We start from the raw sequence: 17,524 nt of genomic DNA on the forward strand, positions 1-17,524 counted from the left end.
ATTTACAGCCACAAATAAATCACCTTCATACAACTTGCAGTTTGATGTGGAAATTATATATAAAAAAAAACAAAAAAAAAACGCTTTTCAACTTTGCAGATCTTAGAGGTGGAGATAGTTTGTTTTCCCTTCCTTCCAGTTTGTGATCACTAACCAGGCAGAATTATCAGCCATGGTTCTGAGAGCAGTGCTTTGTGCTTGCTCATGGGATGCTACAAATGCACGCACTGCTTTTGGGAATGTGCCCTCGCTGTATTCCACCTCGAGACTGGTTTCAGTTTAAATGCTCACAGCGGCATGCCGGTCTCGGTATCAGACGTGACTTTCTTAAAACTTTACTTACTTTGCAACTGTGTGTTAGATTCGGTACAGTTGTAAGCAAAACCCAAACAAGCTTTTTTCTGGAAGAATGGGCCACACTTTAAACCATCCCACCACAACTCAACTGTTAGTGAATAATCCACAATGTAAGCATTTTTAATATGTCTTGGCTTCCTGACTGAAGTATGACTGTAAAAAGGATCCCGATTCTGTGACTATATATTCTGAGCATCCAAACTGCAAATCTCACAATCCGCTATACTGGCTTTGTAAACCAGGAGGGCTGCCTGCTCAAAACACAGCTCTGCAAAGTGATAATTAGCCTCCAGTGCTAAATACAGGAGTACATTATGGGGACATACCTTGAAAATACAGGAATACTCCAGTGAACTGAGACTATACTCTTATAAAAGCAACTTTTGAACAGACAATCTCTCTATACCCAAGTATTACAGTTTTTTTTGCAGTTCACGGTATAAAAAAAATAAAATAAAAAGGGAAGAAATTCTTTTTTAAAAAAAAACTTTAGCTGGCACAAATGATGCTGTCCACAGAGGAAAGTTTGGTTTATACTGATGACAAACACTGCTGACAAATCTTGTTACCCATATTTTTATAAATAATCTGAAAGCTGTTCTTCTGTAGTTAGAGATACATCAGAAAAATCTTACCTGCACAATTTAGATTTCTTGTGTTCAAAGAATTATCTATTCCAGCCACTCCATTCAATTAAGTGGGACATTTGCAGTTACTGTAACTACAGTCCTTCCATCCCAATGAAACCTTACCATACATTGCATTGTACCAATGTGACGCAGTGATGGCAATGGCAGCACATACAATACTACAAATACAAAACCCTTCAAGACCCTGAACAGAAGAGCTCATGCAAAGATAGTCTCCTCTCTCCTCTTTTTGGTAAGGATGGTGCCAGGTTTGTGCTGTGCTTCCGGATGGTTGGCCAGCTCAGGAGGACAGGACGACACTGGGCTTTCCAGGATTGCCTGCTTGAGATCGTAGAACACTGAGGAATCTTCCTTGGTCAGGAAAGTGATGGCAACACCACTCTTACCAGCTCTGCCGGTTCTTCCAATACGATGGATATAGTCTAGAAAAAGAAAATAGGCACATTTTAGCACAAAGTAATAGGAATGCATAATGTAACTTCCGGTTTTAATCAGTAAAAAGGAAAAACAAAACCATACAGATTTTATACGATATACGTATGAATAGTTATGCAAACGCTAGGAACTGTGTGCCAGTTATTTACTGATGAGCTGCAAATTGTCATTCTCTCTCTCGCTCTATATATATATAAATAAATAAATAAAAACTCTGTATACAATACTGGAGGAATAAGTCACTGATCATGTAAAATGTAACACATTCTTATTAAAAAAATAAAAAAAAATTAGCATCTGATTAAGCTTTCTGATGCTGATGGCACACATTTTTTTATTCTCTTTGGTTTATATTGCTACTGCCTCGAAACAGCCTTATGTTTCCCAAAGCATCAAATTACCCGCTTCCCCTCCAGGGACCTACCTTCAATGTTCTTGGCCATGTCATAGTTGATAACCATGGAGACATCGTGAATATCAATACCTCTACCAGCAACATCAGTGGCAACCAAGATATCCTTAGCGCCAGCCTTGAGGTTAGACAGAGCAAACTCTCTCTGCTCCTGTCCTTTACCACCATGAAGTGTACAGGCATTGTACTGCGGGTAGAAAATAAAAAGCATGTTAAGTGTACAATCTAGAATAGGCAGAATAATCAAATATTTTACTTCTAAGTATGACAATAGTGGAGGATTTCATGCATTTATAAAATTATTTTTATAAACATATTGTAAGTATGTGACGTTTTCACTTTAAACTGTTTTCTTAATACAATTTGCAAACCCAATGTGTTTGCTACTTCAATCCAGCTGTGTCCATACAATACCAGTGTTCAAGCAGCCCAAAAATTATTGGAAACATTAATTTCAATGTTACTAATATTCAAGGTGAGACATAGCACAAACATCATCACGGACACAAAAAACATTGTTTATTATTGTCTATAAATTATACCACTGCTACAAAATAACTTACATGTAACAGGTCACACAAACAGAAGAAAACGTAAGACCCAGAATGAATTGTTAAAATAAATCGGTACAAGACACAGTCTACTTACTCCCATCTTCTCCAATGACTTGGCCAGAACATCACAACCCTTCTTTTGGTTGACAAAGATAATGATTGGTGGATCAAAGCCTTTCTCAAGGATGTTGAGCAACTTCTTCCTATAAAATGGAAAATCAAGCAGATATTTAAACACAAGCTTGTGAGAGGTTGGAGAAGGAGGTGAAAGTAAATCAAGGGGGACTGGCTAGATCAGCAAAACACGCAAACTTACCTCTTCTCGCCTTCGGACATGAGGAACACCTTCTGCTCAACTCTCTCATGAGGTTTGCCTGCTGAGCCAATGTAAACCACAGCTGGACGACGGAGATAGCTTCTCGCCAATCGCTCTACAGCAGGTGGCATGGTTGCTGTAAACATAACAGTCTGCCCAAGACAGAAATAATTTGCATATTATTACTCTTGTTTACTGAATATGTACAAAAATGTTAGAGCCTGGACACACAGTTACCTGTCTATACTTGTGCTTTCCAGATTCAAAATTGGCAATCATTTTTTCAGGATCCTCCGCCTCATCAGTATCTGGCTTCTGGTTGGTAACTGGCACGTGCTCCAGGATCTTCTGGACATCAGGCTCAAAACCCATGTCAATCATGCGGTCAGCCTCGTCCAGTACCACATAAGTACAACGACTCAGGACTAAGTAACGATTTTCAAGTACATCTATCAGACGTCCAGGAGTGGCAATCACAATCTTACAGAAAGATTAAAATAAGTTATTTTCAAGTAAGAGTAAGTATTTCAAATATGCAAGGCGAAAGCATGCTTGAACCATTGATTTCTTTTTACAGTTGGAACTTTTTATTGTCAGGTTCTTTGTTTATAGATGACCCTGAATTCCAGTTTTAAGACTGAAATATGTGTTTATTTACGTAAAAAGGTAAATTGTCTTAAGTGAAAGAGCTACATTTTTGAAATGATGACTGCCCTGAGAGTGATAAAGTAAAATGACTAAAAACGTATATACACAGAGGTATCGCTGACAAGTTTAAGTTCAATTTACCACATATTAGACTTCGTTTCCATGACAAGTGTAACACATCTCAATTCAAAAAGCTATTAAGGAGTGAAACTAAAGGATAAGCTACAGAGCACTGTATTTCTCCTTCTCTGACACTTGTCCCCTGATACAATGTTCTACCAAGCTCGCTAGTACAAGCTGATAAAGAGATGGCCCCTTCGTTCCGATCGCGGCGTTGCTGAATGCCTCGAGGTCGAGGCATTCAGCAACGTTTTTTGGGTGCAGAAAGCGAAAACAGATCGCTTTCTGCACCCGTTTAAAGACGTGCCGGTCCTGGCACGTCAATTGTCGTAAAGCACATGCTTTTCCGTGTCGTGCCAGGACCGGCAATTGTCGTTAAGGGGTTAATAAAAGCTAATTAATGCGCTATCAAGCAGCTGAAAAACAGGTTGCATCAGCCCGCGAATGTAAATCAGTGTTTGTTAAACACTTTGCTTGACACCAAATTTAAGTAGATCTTTGACATAAAAAAACTACAAAACACAAATTTCAACAAATTTATTTACAGCCACAAATAAATCACCTTCATACAACTTGCAGTTTGATGTGGAAATTATATATAAAAAAAAACAAAAAAAAAACGCTTTTCAACTTTGCAGATCTTAGAGGTGGAGATAGTTTGTTTTCCCTTCCTTCCAGTTTGTGATCACTAACCAGGCAGAATTATCAGCCATGGTTCTGAGAGCAGTGCTTTGTGCTTGCTCATGGGATGCTACAAATGCACGCACTGCTTTTGGGAATGTGCCCTCGCTGTATTCCACCTCGAGACTGGTTTCAGTTTAAATGCTCACAGCGGCATGCCGGTCTCGGTATCAGACGTGACTTTCTTAAAACTTTACTTACTTTGCAACTGTGTGTTAGATTCGGTACAGTTGTAAGCAAAACCCAAACAAGCTTTTTTCTGGAAGAATGGGCCACACTTTAAACCATCCCACCACAACTCAACTGTTAGTGAATAATCCACAATGTAAGCATTTTTAATATGTCTTGGCTTCCTGACTGAAGTATGACTGTAAAAAGGATCCCGATTCTGTGACTATATATTCTGAGCATCCAAACTGCAAATCTCACAATCCGCTATACTGGCTTTGTAAACCAGGAGGGCTGCCTGCTCAAAACACAGCTCTGCAAAGTGATAATTAGCCTCCAGTGCTAAATACAGGAGTACATTATGGGGACATACCTTGAAAATACAGGAATACTCCAGTGAACTGAGACTATACTCTTATAAAAGCAACTTTTGAACAGACAATCTCTCTATACCCAAGTATTACAGTTTTTTTTGCAGTTCACGGTATAAAAAAAATAAAATAAAAAGGGAAGAAATTCTTTTTTAAAAAAAAACTTTAGCTGGCACAAATGATGCTGTCCACAGAGGAAAGTTTGGTTTATACTGATGACAAACACTGCTGACAAATCTTGTTACCCATATTTTTATAAATAATCTGAAAGCTGTTCTTCTGTAGTTAGAGATACATCAGAAAAATCTTACCTGCACAATTTAGATTTCTTGTGTTCAAAGAATTATCTATTCCAGCCACTCCATTCAATTAAGTGGGACATTTGCAGTTACTGTAACTACAGTCCTTCCATCCCAATGAAACCTTACCATACATTGCATTGTACCAATGTGACGCAGTGATGGCAATGGCAGCACATACAATACTACAAATACAAAACCCTTCAAGACCCTGAACAGAAGAGCTCATGCAAAGATAGTCTCCTCTCTCCTCTTTTTGGTAAGGATGGTGCCAGGTTTGTGCTGTGCTTCCGGATGGTTGGCCAGCTCAGGAGGACAGGACGACACTGGGCTTTCCAGGATTGCCTGCTTGAGATCGTAGAACACTGAGGAATCTTCCTTGGTCAGGAAAGTGATGGCAACACCACTCTTACCAGCTCTGCCGGTTCTTCCAATACGATGGATATAGTCTAGAAAAAGAAAATAGGCACATTTTAGCACAAAGTAATAGGAATGCATAATGTAACTTCCGGTTTTAATCAGTAAAAAGGAAAAACAAAACCATACAGATTTTATACGATATACGTATGAATAGTTATGCAAACGCTAGGAACTGTGTGCCAGTTATTTACTGATGAGCTGCAAATTGTCATTCTCTCTCTCGCTCTATATATATATAAATAAATAAATAAAAACTCTGTATACAATACTGGAGGAATAAGTCACTGATCATGTAAAATGTAACACATTCTTATTAAAAAAAATAAAAAAAAATTAGCATCTGATTAAGCTTTCTGATGCTGATGGCACACATTTTTTTATTCTCTTTGGTTTATATTGCTACTGCCTCGAAACAGCCTTATGTTTCCCAAAGCATCAAATTACCCGCTTCCCCTCCAGGGACCTACCTTCAATGTTCTTGGCCATGTCATAGTTGATAACCATGGAGACATCGTGAATATCAATACCTCTACCAGCAACATCAGTGGCAACCAAGATATCCTTAGCGCCAGCCTTGAGGTTAGACAGAGCAAACTCTCTCTGCTCCTGTCCTTTACCACCATGAAGTGTACAGGCATTGTACTGCGGGTAGAAAATAAAAAGCATGTTAAGTGTACAATCTAGAATAGGCAGAATAATCAAATATTTTACTTCTAAGTATGACAATAGTGGAGGATTTCATGCATTTATAAAATTATTTTTATAAACATATTGTAAGTATGTGACGTTTTCACTTTAAACTGTTTTCTTAATACAATTTGCAAACCCAATGTGTTTGCTACTTCAATCCAGCTGTGTCCATACAATACCAGTGTTCAAGCAGCCCAAAAATTATTGGAAACATTAATTTCAATGTTACTAATATTCAAGGTGAGACATAGCACAAACATCATCACGGACACAAAAAACATTGTTTATTATTGTCTATAAATTATACCACTGCTACAAAATAACTTACATGTAACAGGTCACACAAACAGAAGAAAACGTAAGACCCAGAATGAATTGTTAAAATAAATCGGTACAAGACACAGTCTACTTACTCCCATCTTCTCCAATGACTTGGCCAGAACATCACAACCCTTCTTTTGGTTGACAAAGATAATGATTGGTGGATCAAAGCCTTTCTCAAGGATGTTGAGCAACTTCTTCCTATAAAATGGAAAATCAAGCAGATATTTAAACACAAGCTTGTGAGAGGTTGGAGAAGGAGGTGAAAGTAAATCAAGGGGGACTGGCTAGATCAGCAAAACACGCAAACTTACCTCTTCTCGCCTTCGGACATGAGGAACACCTTCTGCTCAACTCTCTCATGAGGTTTGCCTGCTGAGCCAATGTAAACCACAGCTGGACGACGGAGATAGCTTCTCGCCAATCGCTCTACAGCAGGTGGCATGGTTGCTGTAAACATAACAGTCTGCCCAAGACAGAAATAATTTGCATATTATTACTCTTGTTTACTGAATATGTACAAAAATGTTAGAGCCTGGACACACAGTTACCTGTCTATACTTGTGCTTTCCAGATTCAAAATTGGCAATCATTTTTTCAGGATCCTCCGCCTCATCAGTATCTGGCTTCTGGTTGGTAACTGGCACGTGCTCCAGGATCTTCTGGACATCAGGCTCAAAACCCATGTCAATCATGCGGTCAGCCTCGTCCAGTACCACATAAGTACAACGACTCAGGACTAAGTAACGATTTTCAAGTACATCTATCAGACGTCCAGGAGTGGCAATCACAATCTTACAGAAAGATTAAAATAAGTTATTTTCAAGTAAGAGTAAGTATTTCAAATATGCAAGGCGAAAGCATGCTTGAACCATTGATTTCTTTTTACAGTTGGAACTTTTTATTGTCAGGTTCTTTGTTTATAGATGACCCTGAATTCCAGTTTTAAGACTGAAATATGTGTTTATTTACGTAAAAAGGTAAATTGTCTTAAGTGAAAGAGCTACATTTTTGAAATGATGACTGCCCTGAGAGTGATAAAGTAAAATGACTAAAAACGTATATACACAGAGGTATCGCTGACAAGTTTAAGTTCAATTTACCACATATTAGACTTCGTTTCCATGACAAGTGTAACACATCTCAATTCAAAAAGCTATTAAGGAGTGAAACTAAAGGATAAGCTACAGAGCACTGTATTTCTCCTTCTCTGACACTTGTCCCCTGATACAATGTTCTACCAAGCTCGCTAGTACAAGCTGATAAACTTGTTTGCTGAAGAAAAAACTAAACTTTAATGTGACATAAGGAATCCCACAAATCAGAGGAAATTCAGTGTTACACTGTTAAATTGATTTATGCTGACAGACAAAAATGACTTAGGTACCTCACAGCCCATTCTCAGTTTGAATCCCTGATCCTCACGAGAGATGCCTCCAATGACAGCCACAGTACGTATTCCCAGTGGCTTTCCAAACTTAATTGTTTCCTCCTCAATCTGCTGTGCCAACTCTCTTGTAGGAGCCAGAATGATTGCATATGGTCCTTGGTCAGAGTCTTCGATTCTGAGAGAAAGAACATACAGTAACTATGTAATTCAGAAAAAACACCTTTGAGCATCCAAACCAATAAGCATTCTCTTACCTGTCAATCTTAGGCAAGGTTGTGATCCAGACCAGTAAAGGAATGAGGAAAGCAGCAGTCTTACCACTGCCAGTCTCTGCCACACCAATGATGTCACGGTTCTGCAAACCAATAGGAATGGCTTGTCTCTGGATGGGAGTTGGTTCCTAAAGGTGAGAACAGAAAGAAAGGTGCTTTACATCAAAAGAAAAATAAAATGATTGAAAGAAACATTGTTAACCAGAATCATGTTAAATCTAAAGCATAAGAATACACACGCTGATCTGGCCGTGTTTAAGACATCCCATAGCAGCACCATTACGCAACTTCATTATTTATCATTGCAGTACTTAATTTACAGAAATAAAAATCCATTGCAAATACTATTCCTTCGCCAAAACGGCAGGAAAGTCAAGCATTAAGACGCACCTTGTATCCGCATTTATCAATGACTTCCAGGATATGAGGGGGCAGAGAGGAGTCAATCCAAGAGCGTATAGGATTAGGAATTTTGCCACCCTTTGTGGTAATGCTGTAGTCCTCACGGAAGATACGCCAGTCTCTGTCTGTCATTTCATCCAGCTTTTTCTGAGACCAATGCCGGTCGTCCCAGCGCTGCTTGGCTTCTTTCTTCCTCAGCTTGCGAAGTCTCACTCTGTTGCAGAAAAAAAGCTCAAATTGTATTGCTTGTAATTTAAATATTGTGTCCTACTGTAGGACACAGATGTCCTACAGATGCAGTAGCATCTGGCAATCACACACCACCAGTCATTTCATGTATTGAACCCATGCAAATGCTATGATAAACAGTAGGTTTCACCTAGAATATAACGTACTGGAGATTCTGAAATCAGATTTCCGGTACAGTATTAAATCACTAACTTATTATGGTTACATTTGATGGACTTGTAGATTTTCAACCTAAATGTATGTTCCTATGGTTCTCTGTCCACCCTGTGATAAATTGTCTTGCAAAGTTGAACAACTAAATACAATCTATGTTTTCAGCTTGGGCCATGAAATAGTTACAAGCAGATGTGGCATTTCGTCTTATTGTCAGTGTTGTCGTGACTTTAATAGCAGCAGAATATTTTAATGTAATTAAAAGGGCCATAAATAGGCATATAATTCTATATTCCTGAAGGAAAAGAAGAAATTTTATGATTTTTTGTATTTTAGATGCTTGTGCTCAAGTTGGGAGATTCCAAAACTGTGGCCTGTTTCAGGCTACGTTTTTTTAGAAAGAGCATCTGCAGCTATTTATAAATAATGACTGAGGCTCAACGAAAACATCTGTGTCAATTAATAAAAATAAAAGTAGGCAACACGCGTCAGCTAAAAACATAAGATTAGATTTCCACTTACTCTTCCTGCTCCTTTTCTTCAAGTGTCCTCCTCTTCTCCATGAGGTCACCATAGAACCGGGACTGTTCGCGCTTTTGTTGTTTCAGGTCTATGCCAGCAATGAATCCACGGCCGAGAAGCTGAACATGGTGTCTCTCTTTGTACCTAAGAACACAGATTGCCAAAAGATTTTGCGAATTTTTTTTTTTTTTACCTGCTGGGCATCGTTAGTGTTGTTAGAATTTGTAGGAATAAATAAAATTTAGTTTTGCAAGAGGAATTGGTTACAAGATAAGGGATGTCAAATACAAAGGTTTTTTCTAGGGGTCAGTTAAGGCAATTATTCAGTGTGTAATGTGTCTCCGACAATAAGCCAGGATTAACTGGCCTCACACGTTCTGTGAATGACCCCGTTTCTCCCTTGTAGCTGAATTAAACAATGACTCCAGTGCACCCCTGTCCACAACACCAGCACAATTTGGAGGTTAGTCTATCTTCATAATATTTAATAAAAAATATTAATGTACTTTTTGATTCACATAAAACATTCTCAGTTGTTTAGTCATTTGCCGTGACACTGTGAAAATGCAGTCTGGCTTATATGAGGAACAGTAGTTCAACTGCTGGATTACTGTAGGTCATAAATCTCAAATCAACCAAAAAGGGAGCCCTGGGTTTTTTTTTTACTCACAGTGGATTATAGTCAATAGAGGTGTCTTCTGACGCATCCCATTCAAACACAAACTTCCTGTCGTTTAAATGCCGAGTTCGTCTTCTCTTCTTTATACCTCCCAGATAACGTTCCTGCACATGGAAGGAGAGACTGTTTTAATGAACTATAACATTATCGTTTAAAACCCCTTGGAACCATGGTTATTATACAATGTTTTCCAAAAACTAGAGCATAGTTTGTGTGTTTGCTATGTCTTTATGTTCAACTCACATGTTCGACTCATTTAGTGCACCCCCACAAATTATATTTTGTCTCCCCCCCCAGGAAAAGTAGGGCTTTCTTTTAAAAGAATTGTATATAATCCATCATTTAGTATGGGGGGGGTCTAAAATTGTGGGGGAAAATTCATGTATAAAAACTATACACAGCCAGTGCAAATGAAAAAAATATATATATATTTTAAGTATGTGCTGATTTTGGAAACACCTCATATGCCTTGTATTTTCATCAAATTTGTGGTTACAGGGCTTAAATATGAAAGTCGTGCACTGCTGCCCCTGAGATTGCCACAATTGTCCCAACGTGGGTTATTAACCATGACGTACCAGGTATGTAATTTGTCCTCAAGAGACATTCGGTGATGATGTAACTGGTACATCTTTTGTCACAAATGGGTTAAGCTCAAGGATACATTTTAAAGGAAAAAATAATATATAAAATGTATTATGAAAGAAAATTATTTACTCCTCAAAACACATTAACAGAACACAAGCAAACGAAAGAAAAAAAAACATTAAGAAACGCAAACAGAAGCTATACAATGAGTCTTGCCTTTATTGCTTGGAGTTCTTTAGTTTTGTCTTTCTCCTCACGGACTTTTAACCTTCCCTCATCCTCCTCATTGCCATTGTTCTCCCGATCCATCCTCTCTCTGCGCTCTCTTCGCTCTCTCTCTTGTGGATCCTCTGTCACATGAGATGAGGAAAGCACAATAGAATTACATAAAACAAACAATACAGGAAAACAAAGTGCTGCCAAAACACCTTGAGAAAGTGGGTCTTCTCTCTGAGCCAGTTTATAAGGAGATCACACACAGGTGAACTTAATAAAGTTTGCAATTAAAATTCCGACATGCAGGTTCAATATGCATTATGAAGGGCGAACCCTAGTGGGATTGTCCTGCAAGAAGAGCGGAGATGGAATAGCACAATGTACAGTAAATGTGGGAAGATTTCTCATTGGCTTAACTATACATTACACAGGGACAGATCAGTCCTAACAAGCCTCGTGGAAACTCCCACTTTAGTGAATACAACAAATAGCACTTGGGAGTAGTGCTGATAGGGAACCCCAGAGCTCAGTTCTGTAAAAGCTCGGCAAAGGGAGACAGACTGAAAAACTTTAATTTATCATAGATATTGAGCTTCATTAAACTAATTTCCTATATATAAATTAAGTGTTCTGCACTTAAATTAGGACACCAATGTGGAAAAAACGATTTAGTTAATTAACATATCATATCCAGATACCTGTGATACAAATCTTTTTTTTTTTTTTTTTGCAGAGGAGACAATTGTTCAGCGCCAATTCTTAAGATGGATCCCAGGAGTATAATACATTTGCCCAATATTAAATGTCAGATAATACAAAGGGAAATATGCACTCTGGGAACAGATGAATACAAATAAATATTAAAGATGGACAGTCCATTTTTAATAAGAAAACACATTTTTAGTTGTGGCCAGTGGTTATTTTAATGAGGGTCACACCTTGTTGACAACCCAAACTGAAAGCCTGACAAAAGCTGCAGTTGAATGACGTTTTAGTCTTTCACTATAGCCCATACTGAGATTCACATGTGCTCCATGGCCTGCATCAGTCCTTAACCTCAGTGGGTAAGCGAGGAGAAAGCGATGGTTGTTTAGAATCAGATGACCTTCTGTCATACTTACTAGAAGTGTCTGGCTGCAATCAAGATGTCATTTTATTATTATTATCTTTTATTTATATAGCGCCAACAATTTACGCAGCGCTTGATACAATACATAAGTTCAAGGGGTCTGACAAGACGAGAATTGACAGACTAAGACAAACCGATACATTAGGTGGAGAGAGCCCTGCTCGCAAGCTTAGAATCTTGAGGGAATGGGGTGACAAACATAAGGCACAGAGAAAGGGTGAGAGAGGTAGTGCGGGGGTATCAGTGACGGGTGGGGGGTATAAGGTACAGAGAAAGGGTGAGAGGTAGTGTGGTGGTTGTCTCAATGACAAGGAAGTTCTAGCAGCTAAGGTGGAATGCTTCTCTGAAGAAGTGGGTTTTGGGATTTTTGTTGACTGTTGTGAGGGAGGGTGAAAGCTGAAAGTTCAGTAGAAGTAGATTCCAGAGATATGGGGCAGCTCGAGTGAAATCTTGTAGACAGGAAAAGGAAGAGGTGATAAGCGAGGAGGAGAGCCTTTGTTAGGGAACAGTTAAGGACTGGAGGGAGTTTATGGTTGGAGATGATAGGAATAAAATTGGTTAGGTTGACCATGTTGGTTAAGTTTGGTGGCTGCTCCAAACACAGTCATGTGTCCTAGTTTTATTTTTAATGAAAACTTTGAGTGCCTGCTGGGCTTAAACTTTCTACAAGTTGAATGCAAACACACACCATATCAGCATGGAATGGAATTTTAAACAGCAAGAAGGCAAACATGATGTAATGAAGACCTTTCCCCATTCTTTACATAACATATTTAAATACTAACAGACAGAGATGACCAGCCTTCAACGGGCAAAATTAGTTGCTCTGCATCTCTCTAAAGCAGAAGCGTCATGCTCAAGCCTCAATGTAGACCAACGGTCCATGAATTGTATGTCTCCCTCTAGGAACACAATGGAATAACTACTAAGTCCTGTCCTGTTAGTTCTTACCCATCATCCTCCTCCCCATATCCTGGAATTGTTTTCTTTTCTTTCGTTCCTCTTCCACATGCTTCTGCCGCTCTTCCACTTCCAAATGTCTACGTTTCAGAGCTTCAGCCTCCCTCTCAGCTTTAGAAAGGAATTTAGGCTGCAAAATATTTAAAATTGAAATCTCTACAAATTCCACAGATGTTTTACTGACATTTTGTGCAGGAGTACTGAAATATGTCACCAATAGGGATGAGTTATAATATAAACATGGGACACTAACCACTGCTTTGGATGACAGCATCTTTATTACATTTTGTGAACATTTTACCTCAAATACATTAGCAAGTTTAATGTTTTGCATCTATTTATAAGGATTTTTTATAAGCTGTGGATGTTTACAATGTACCAATCCTGAAAACGAAACACACGATGTTAGATTTGAGTTTTTGTGCGTAATTAATAGTACCTTAGCCTCTGCTTCCTCCTCTTTTTTCTTCTTTGCCAACAACTCTTCCAGTGAAAGGGGCTGCGCCTGACAAGAATAAAAACATCAAAAAGTTATGATCACCGCAGTCTGGAAAGCAACATTCGCAGTACAGGTACAAAAATGTATTTTTTTTTGCCAATGTCCTTTATTATGTACAAATTTCCGATCTTTTACTATAGAACAGGAAGAATTGAGCACAAGGAATAAATCACAAGCAAGAACATCTAAAGTAGAAAATAAACGTCAAATAAGAACCATTCGGCACAACCAGCCTGCTCGTTTTTTCTAGGTCTCGTCTGGGAATGGCCATATGCCTATCCCAGGTGTGTTTAAGAATCCCTCACTTCCAAAAGGCTATTCCACTAATCTACCACCATCGCACTAAAAGTTGAATTTACCTTTGACTTTTTCTCAGTTTGGTTCTCCTCATCCCCTTCTTTCTTTACCTCTTTATCCTTTTTCACTTTGGAATCTTTCCCTCGGCTGGGTGATGGGGTCCTGAACAAGGAAGTTTGGGAATGCACATGTTATAGGGTGATACGTATAAAACATTTCATCATATATGGTACAAATATTTAAATTTCACTTAGACCTCTTTCTGTCTTTGTCTCGCCGATGAGTTTCCTTTTTTCGGTCTTTATTTCTTCTGTCCCTAAGGATTGAACACCATTATTAACAATGTCAACCAGAACTTAAAGTAGAACTCACCATGAAAAGAGGTCATTAGTATGTTTTATGCGAGTTCATATATAATGTATAAACACTACCTTTCATTGGATTTGGAGCGTGAACGGGAATGGCTGCGAGATCTCCTTCGCTCCCGAGATCGATGTCGCTTCCTGTCCTTAGAGGGTGAAGATTTCCTATCACGGTCTCTTTCCGGAGATCTGGAACGCGAACGCTTGCGCTCTTTGGATGGTGACCCATCACGGTCCCTCTTATCAGTCAGTTCTCCTGCCATCTGAAAGTAAACTTGTTTTTATATATCTATGTATGTTTCTTTCATACCATGTTCCTACTGAAGATAGTAGAAGTTTTCATCAATTTCAGTGTTATTTTTGTCCTTAAAAATTGCTTGTCACATTTCTCTTACTCCCCGTTATTTGTCTACACTGACAAACTGCAACTGACATCTCCAGCATAGTGATTTACTGGAATATTTGTGAAACAAAATTGACTTTTTAAAGGCATTTAAACAACTCTACTGTATGCTTCAGAATTTCAAGGTGAAAGTAAACATTTTCCTCCTTAGTGTTCCTCTTTTATTATGTCATTTTAAATACTCTGGATAATTTCATTTGAAACTGTACTACCATTTATATGCTTATATTATATGGGGGTTATTGTTTTAAGTTCTAGTTAAATGTTTAGTTTTGTTCTGGGAACCACTTTAAATTCACCAAGATTCCCATAATAAAAAAAATAAACCGATTATTAAAGTGTAAAACAGAGCTACGATCATGGACTTACTTTGTAAAAGGTTGGCCTTTTTCAGTGTTTTCTAAATCCCAAACTCAAAAGTACAGACCTGAGAAGGAGAAAGAATAAGGTTCAAGGAAGATCACCAAATTAGGACCCAACTTTAATTCTCCTGTCTTCTATGTGCAACCCATATAAAAGTTGTTTGCTCTTGGACGAATAAATGGCAAGCTCCATAACTTTTAGATACATGCTTGAACTGCTCTCAAAGAACTAAAGTCACTTAGATCCAGTGATTGTACATAACACAAACATACTACAGGCCAGGGGCAAACAGGTAGCTATACAGCACAGGTAAAGCCTCCAAGGCGCTTGGCCAATCTATGGCCGACTGAGCCACAGAGATGTCGCATTATCCCAACAGCTGTAAATCTACCCAAGAACTACGGTTAATACAGATCAACTAAGTTAAAGGTGTGCTTTAGCATCACAGATGTTTTCTACCTGCTTACCTATAGATATAGAAAGTGATAGTTGAACCATAAAGCTGGGCTCTACATAGAACTTTGGGAAAAGAAAAAGTGTCGGTGCTAGTCTCAGGCTCAAATAATACAAATGTGTAATACGAGGTAATAAAAGTTCTACATAGAACTTTACCAACTCTGCATATCCACACTGATGTTCATTCACTGTTTTATTGCCCTAGATATAAATTGCACCCACCTACTGCATTTCAAAAAGAGCAATCTAGTAAGTGGGCTTCGTGCCCATGATGACACGCACACTGCTGCTTATAATACCAGTCCTGCTAATCGTGTATTTTGGTTGTTGAGTACATTTAAAACTATGTGACAGCCCAATACGCCAAAGCTGATCGATATTAAGATGCTAAAGAACACCTGCTTCCAAGCAGTTAAACGCGCACGGAAAGGGGGTCATTTCAGCTCTTGTTCCAAAGCTACAAACTCCCCTCATAATGCGTCACATTAGTATTTACTTATCAGGCTACACTACACATTCTAATTACACGCCGCCCGTAAACTAACATACCTGACCCGTTCCCGTTCTGAACCCGTTTACCAACCAATCGCTTCGTTTTTCTCAGTTTTGTACGTTATGGTTCCGTTTCATCTACGCCGCCATGTTAACTAACACAGTTGCATGCCGGGTAAGCTGACGTAATGATTCATGCGCGGCGCGACTGAATCTCCCGACGTGCTGCGACATGGGGCAGTGACGTCATTCGAGCGACAGTATACATAAGTTTGGCAAATAACTTATTTATTTGCATAACAATTTATTTGCACTATTGCACATATTTGAGCGTGGGAATATATTTTATTTGCAACAGTCTGTTTTATTTACACGCGTGTTTGTTTCCTGAAAGCAATATAGTTTTCGGGACTTGGACCCTACGCCCATTAACCTATGTTACAAATAAAAAAAATCTCCATAGTTCCACTCATTTGTTTCCCCCACCTGCTGTGACAGTATATATTTCCAGTATTTGCTTAGGCTAAAGCACACACATTTGGTAATTTTTCAGGTTCACAACTTATATAAAAAGTGGCTGGTGCAAAGCTTGGAATTGGCCTATCCCTATTTTTACTATATCATACCTCCCAACATTTCAAAATGTGAAAGAAGGACAGTTTTTTTTTTAATCGCTCTCGCGGAACTCACCAATATAAGCAATTGCACGCTTGCATTGCCACACTTTATTTTTGTCATGCATATTAAAAATAACCAACACATTGAATTGAATTCCCATGAGGCTCAGTCAGACATACTACTTCCATGATGCTGGCTGAGCATCATGGGAAGTGCAGTTAACAGTAGATAAAGCTGCAGATGTTAGCTGTGAATTACAATTCCCATGATGCTTAGCCAGCCAGGCAGGCGCCTACTCTGCCTATAGGTGGCGCCGGCCCTGAGTACAGTGCACACACTTAAACCCAGACACACACACGCCAAGACAGCGTCTGCCACACCGACACCCAGTCACACACACCAGTACAGGCTCTTCCACACCGACACACGCACCAGGACAGGCTCTGCCACCCAAACACACACCAGGACATGCTCTGCCACACCGACACCCAAACACACACAGACACCAGGACAGGCTCTACCACACAGACACACCAGGACAGACACTGTCACACAGACACACCCAAACACACACCAGGACAGGCTCTGCCACACCAACACCCAAACACACACCAGGACAGGCTCTGCCACACCGACACCCAAACACACACCAGGACAGGCTCTGCCACACTGACACCCAAATACACACCAGGACAGGCTCTGCCACACCGACACCCAGACACATACCAGGACAGGCTCTGCCACACCGACACCGAGACACACACACCAGGACAGGCTCTACCACACCGACACCAACACACACACCAGGACAGGCTCTGCCACGCAGACACCCAAATACACATCAGGAAAGGCTCTGCCCCACCGACGCCCAAACACACACACCAGGACAGGCTCTACCACAACGAAACATCCAAACACACACACACCAGGACAGGCTCTACCACACCGACACAACCAAACACACTCCAGGACAGGCTCTATCACGCCGACACACCCAACACACACACCAGGACAGGCTCGGCCACACCGACA

The 17,524-nt window shown here is 39.5% G+C and overlaps 2 protein-coding genes across 2 annotated transcripts; both read right to left on the reverse strand.

The window, feature by feature from the left end:
• Nucleotides 1-790: 790 nt before the first annotated feature.
• On the reverse strand, nucleotides 791-3,216 carry LOC128475186 (probable ATP-dependent RNA helicase DDX23). The gene is made up of 5 exons (XM_053457658.1): nucleotides 2,962-3,216; nucleotides 2,725-2,876; nucleotides 2,503-2,611; nucleotides 1,867-2,041; nucleotides 791-1,429 (listed from the first exon to the last, which is right to left on the reverse strand). The coding sequence occupies exons 1-5, from the start codon at nucleotides 3,103-3,105 to the stop codon at nucleotides 1,206-1,208; spliced, it is 804 nt and encodes a 267-aa protein (XP_053313633.1). The 5' UTR covers nucleotides 3,106-3,216; the 3' UTR covers nucleotides 791-1,205.
• Nucleotides 3,217-4,854: 1,638 nt separating this feature from the next.
• On the reverse strand, nucleotides 4,855-16,079 carry DDX23 (DEAD-box helicase 23). The gene is made up of 18 exons (XM_053455569.1): nucleotides 15,962-16,079; nucleotides 14,933-14,990; nucleotides 14,230-14,423; nucleotides 14,049-14,114; nucleotides 13,861-13,960; nucleotides 13,442-13,507; nucleotides 12,994-13,132; nucleotides 10,914-11,047; nucleotides 10,101-10,213; nucleotides 9,431-9,574; nucleotides 8,495-8,720; nucleotides 8,087-8,232; nucleotides 7,830-8,007; nucleotides 6,994-7,236; nucleotides 6,757-6,908; nucleotides 6,535-6,643; nucleotides 5,899-6,073; nucleotides 4,855-5,460 (listed from the first exon to the last, which is right to left on the reverse strand). The coding sequence occupies exons 3-18, from the start codon at nucleotides 14,421-14,423 to the stop codon at nucleotides 5,237-5,239; spliced, it is 2,409 nt and encodes an 802-aa protein (XP_053311544.1). The 5' UTR covers nucleotides 14,933-14,990; nucleotides 15,962-16,079; the 3' UTR covers nucleotides 4,855-5,236.
• Between the last annotated feature and the right edge of the window lie 1,445 nt (nucleotides 16,080-17,524).

The sequence above is a fragment of the Spea bombifrons genome, chromosome 2 (genome assembly GCF_027358695.1).
Source record: "Spea bombifrons isolate aSpeBom1 chromosome 2, aSpeBom1.2.pri, whole genome shotgun sequence".
NCBI classification, from domain to species: domain Eukaryota; kingdom Metazoa; phylum Chordata; class Amphibia; order Anura; family Pelobatidae; genus Spea; species Spea bombifrons.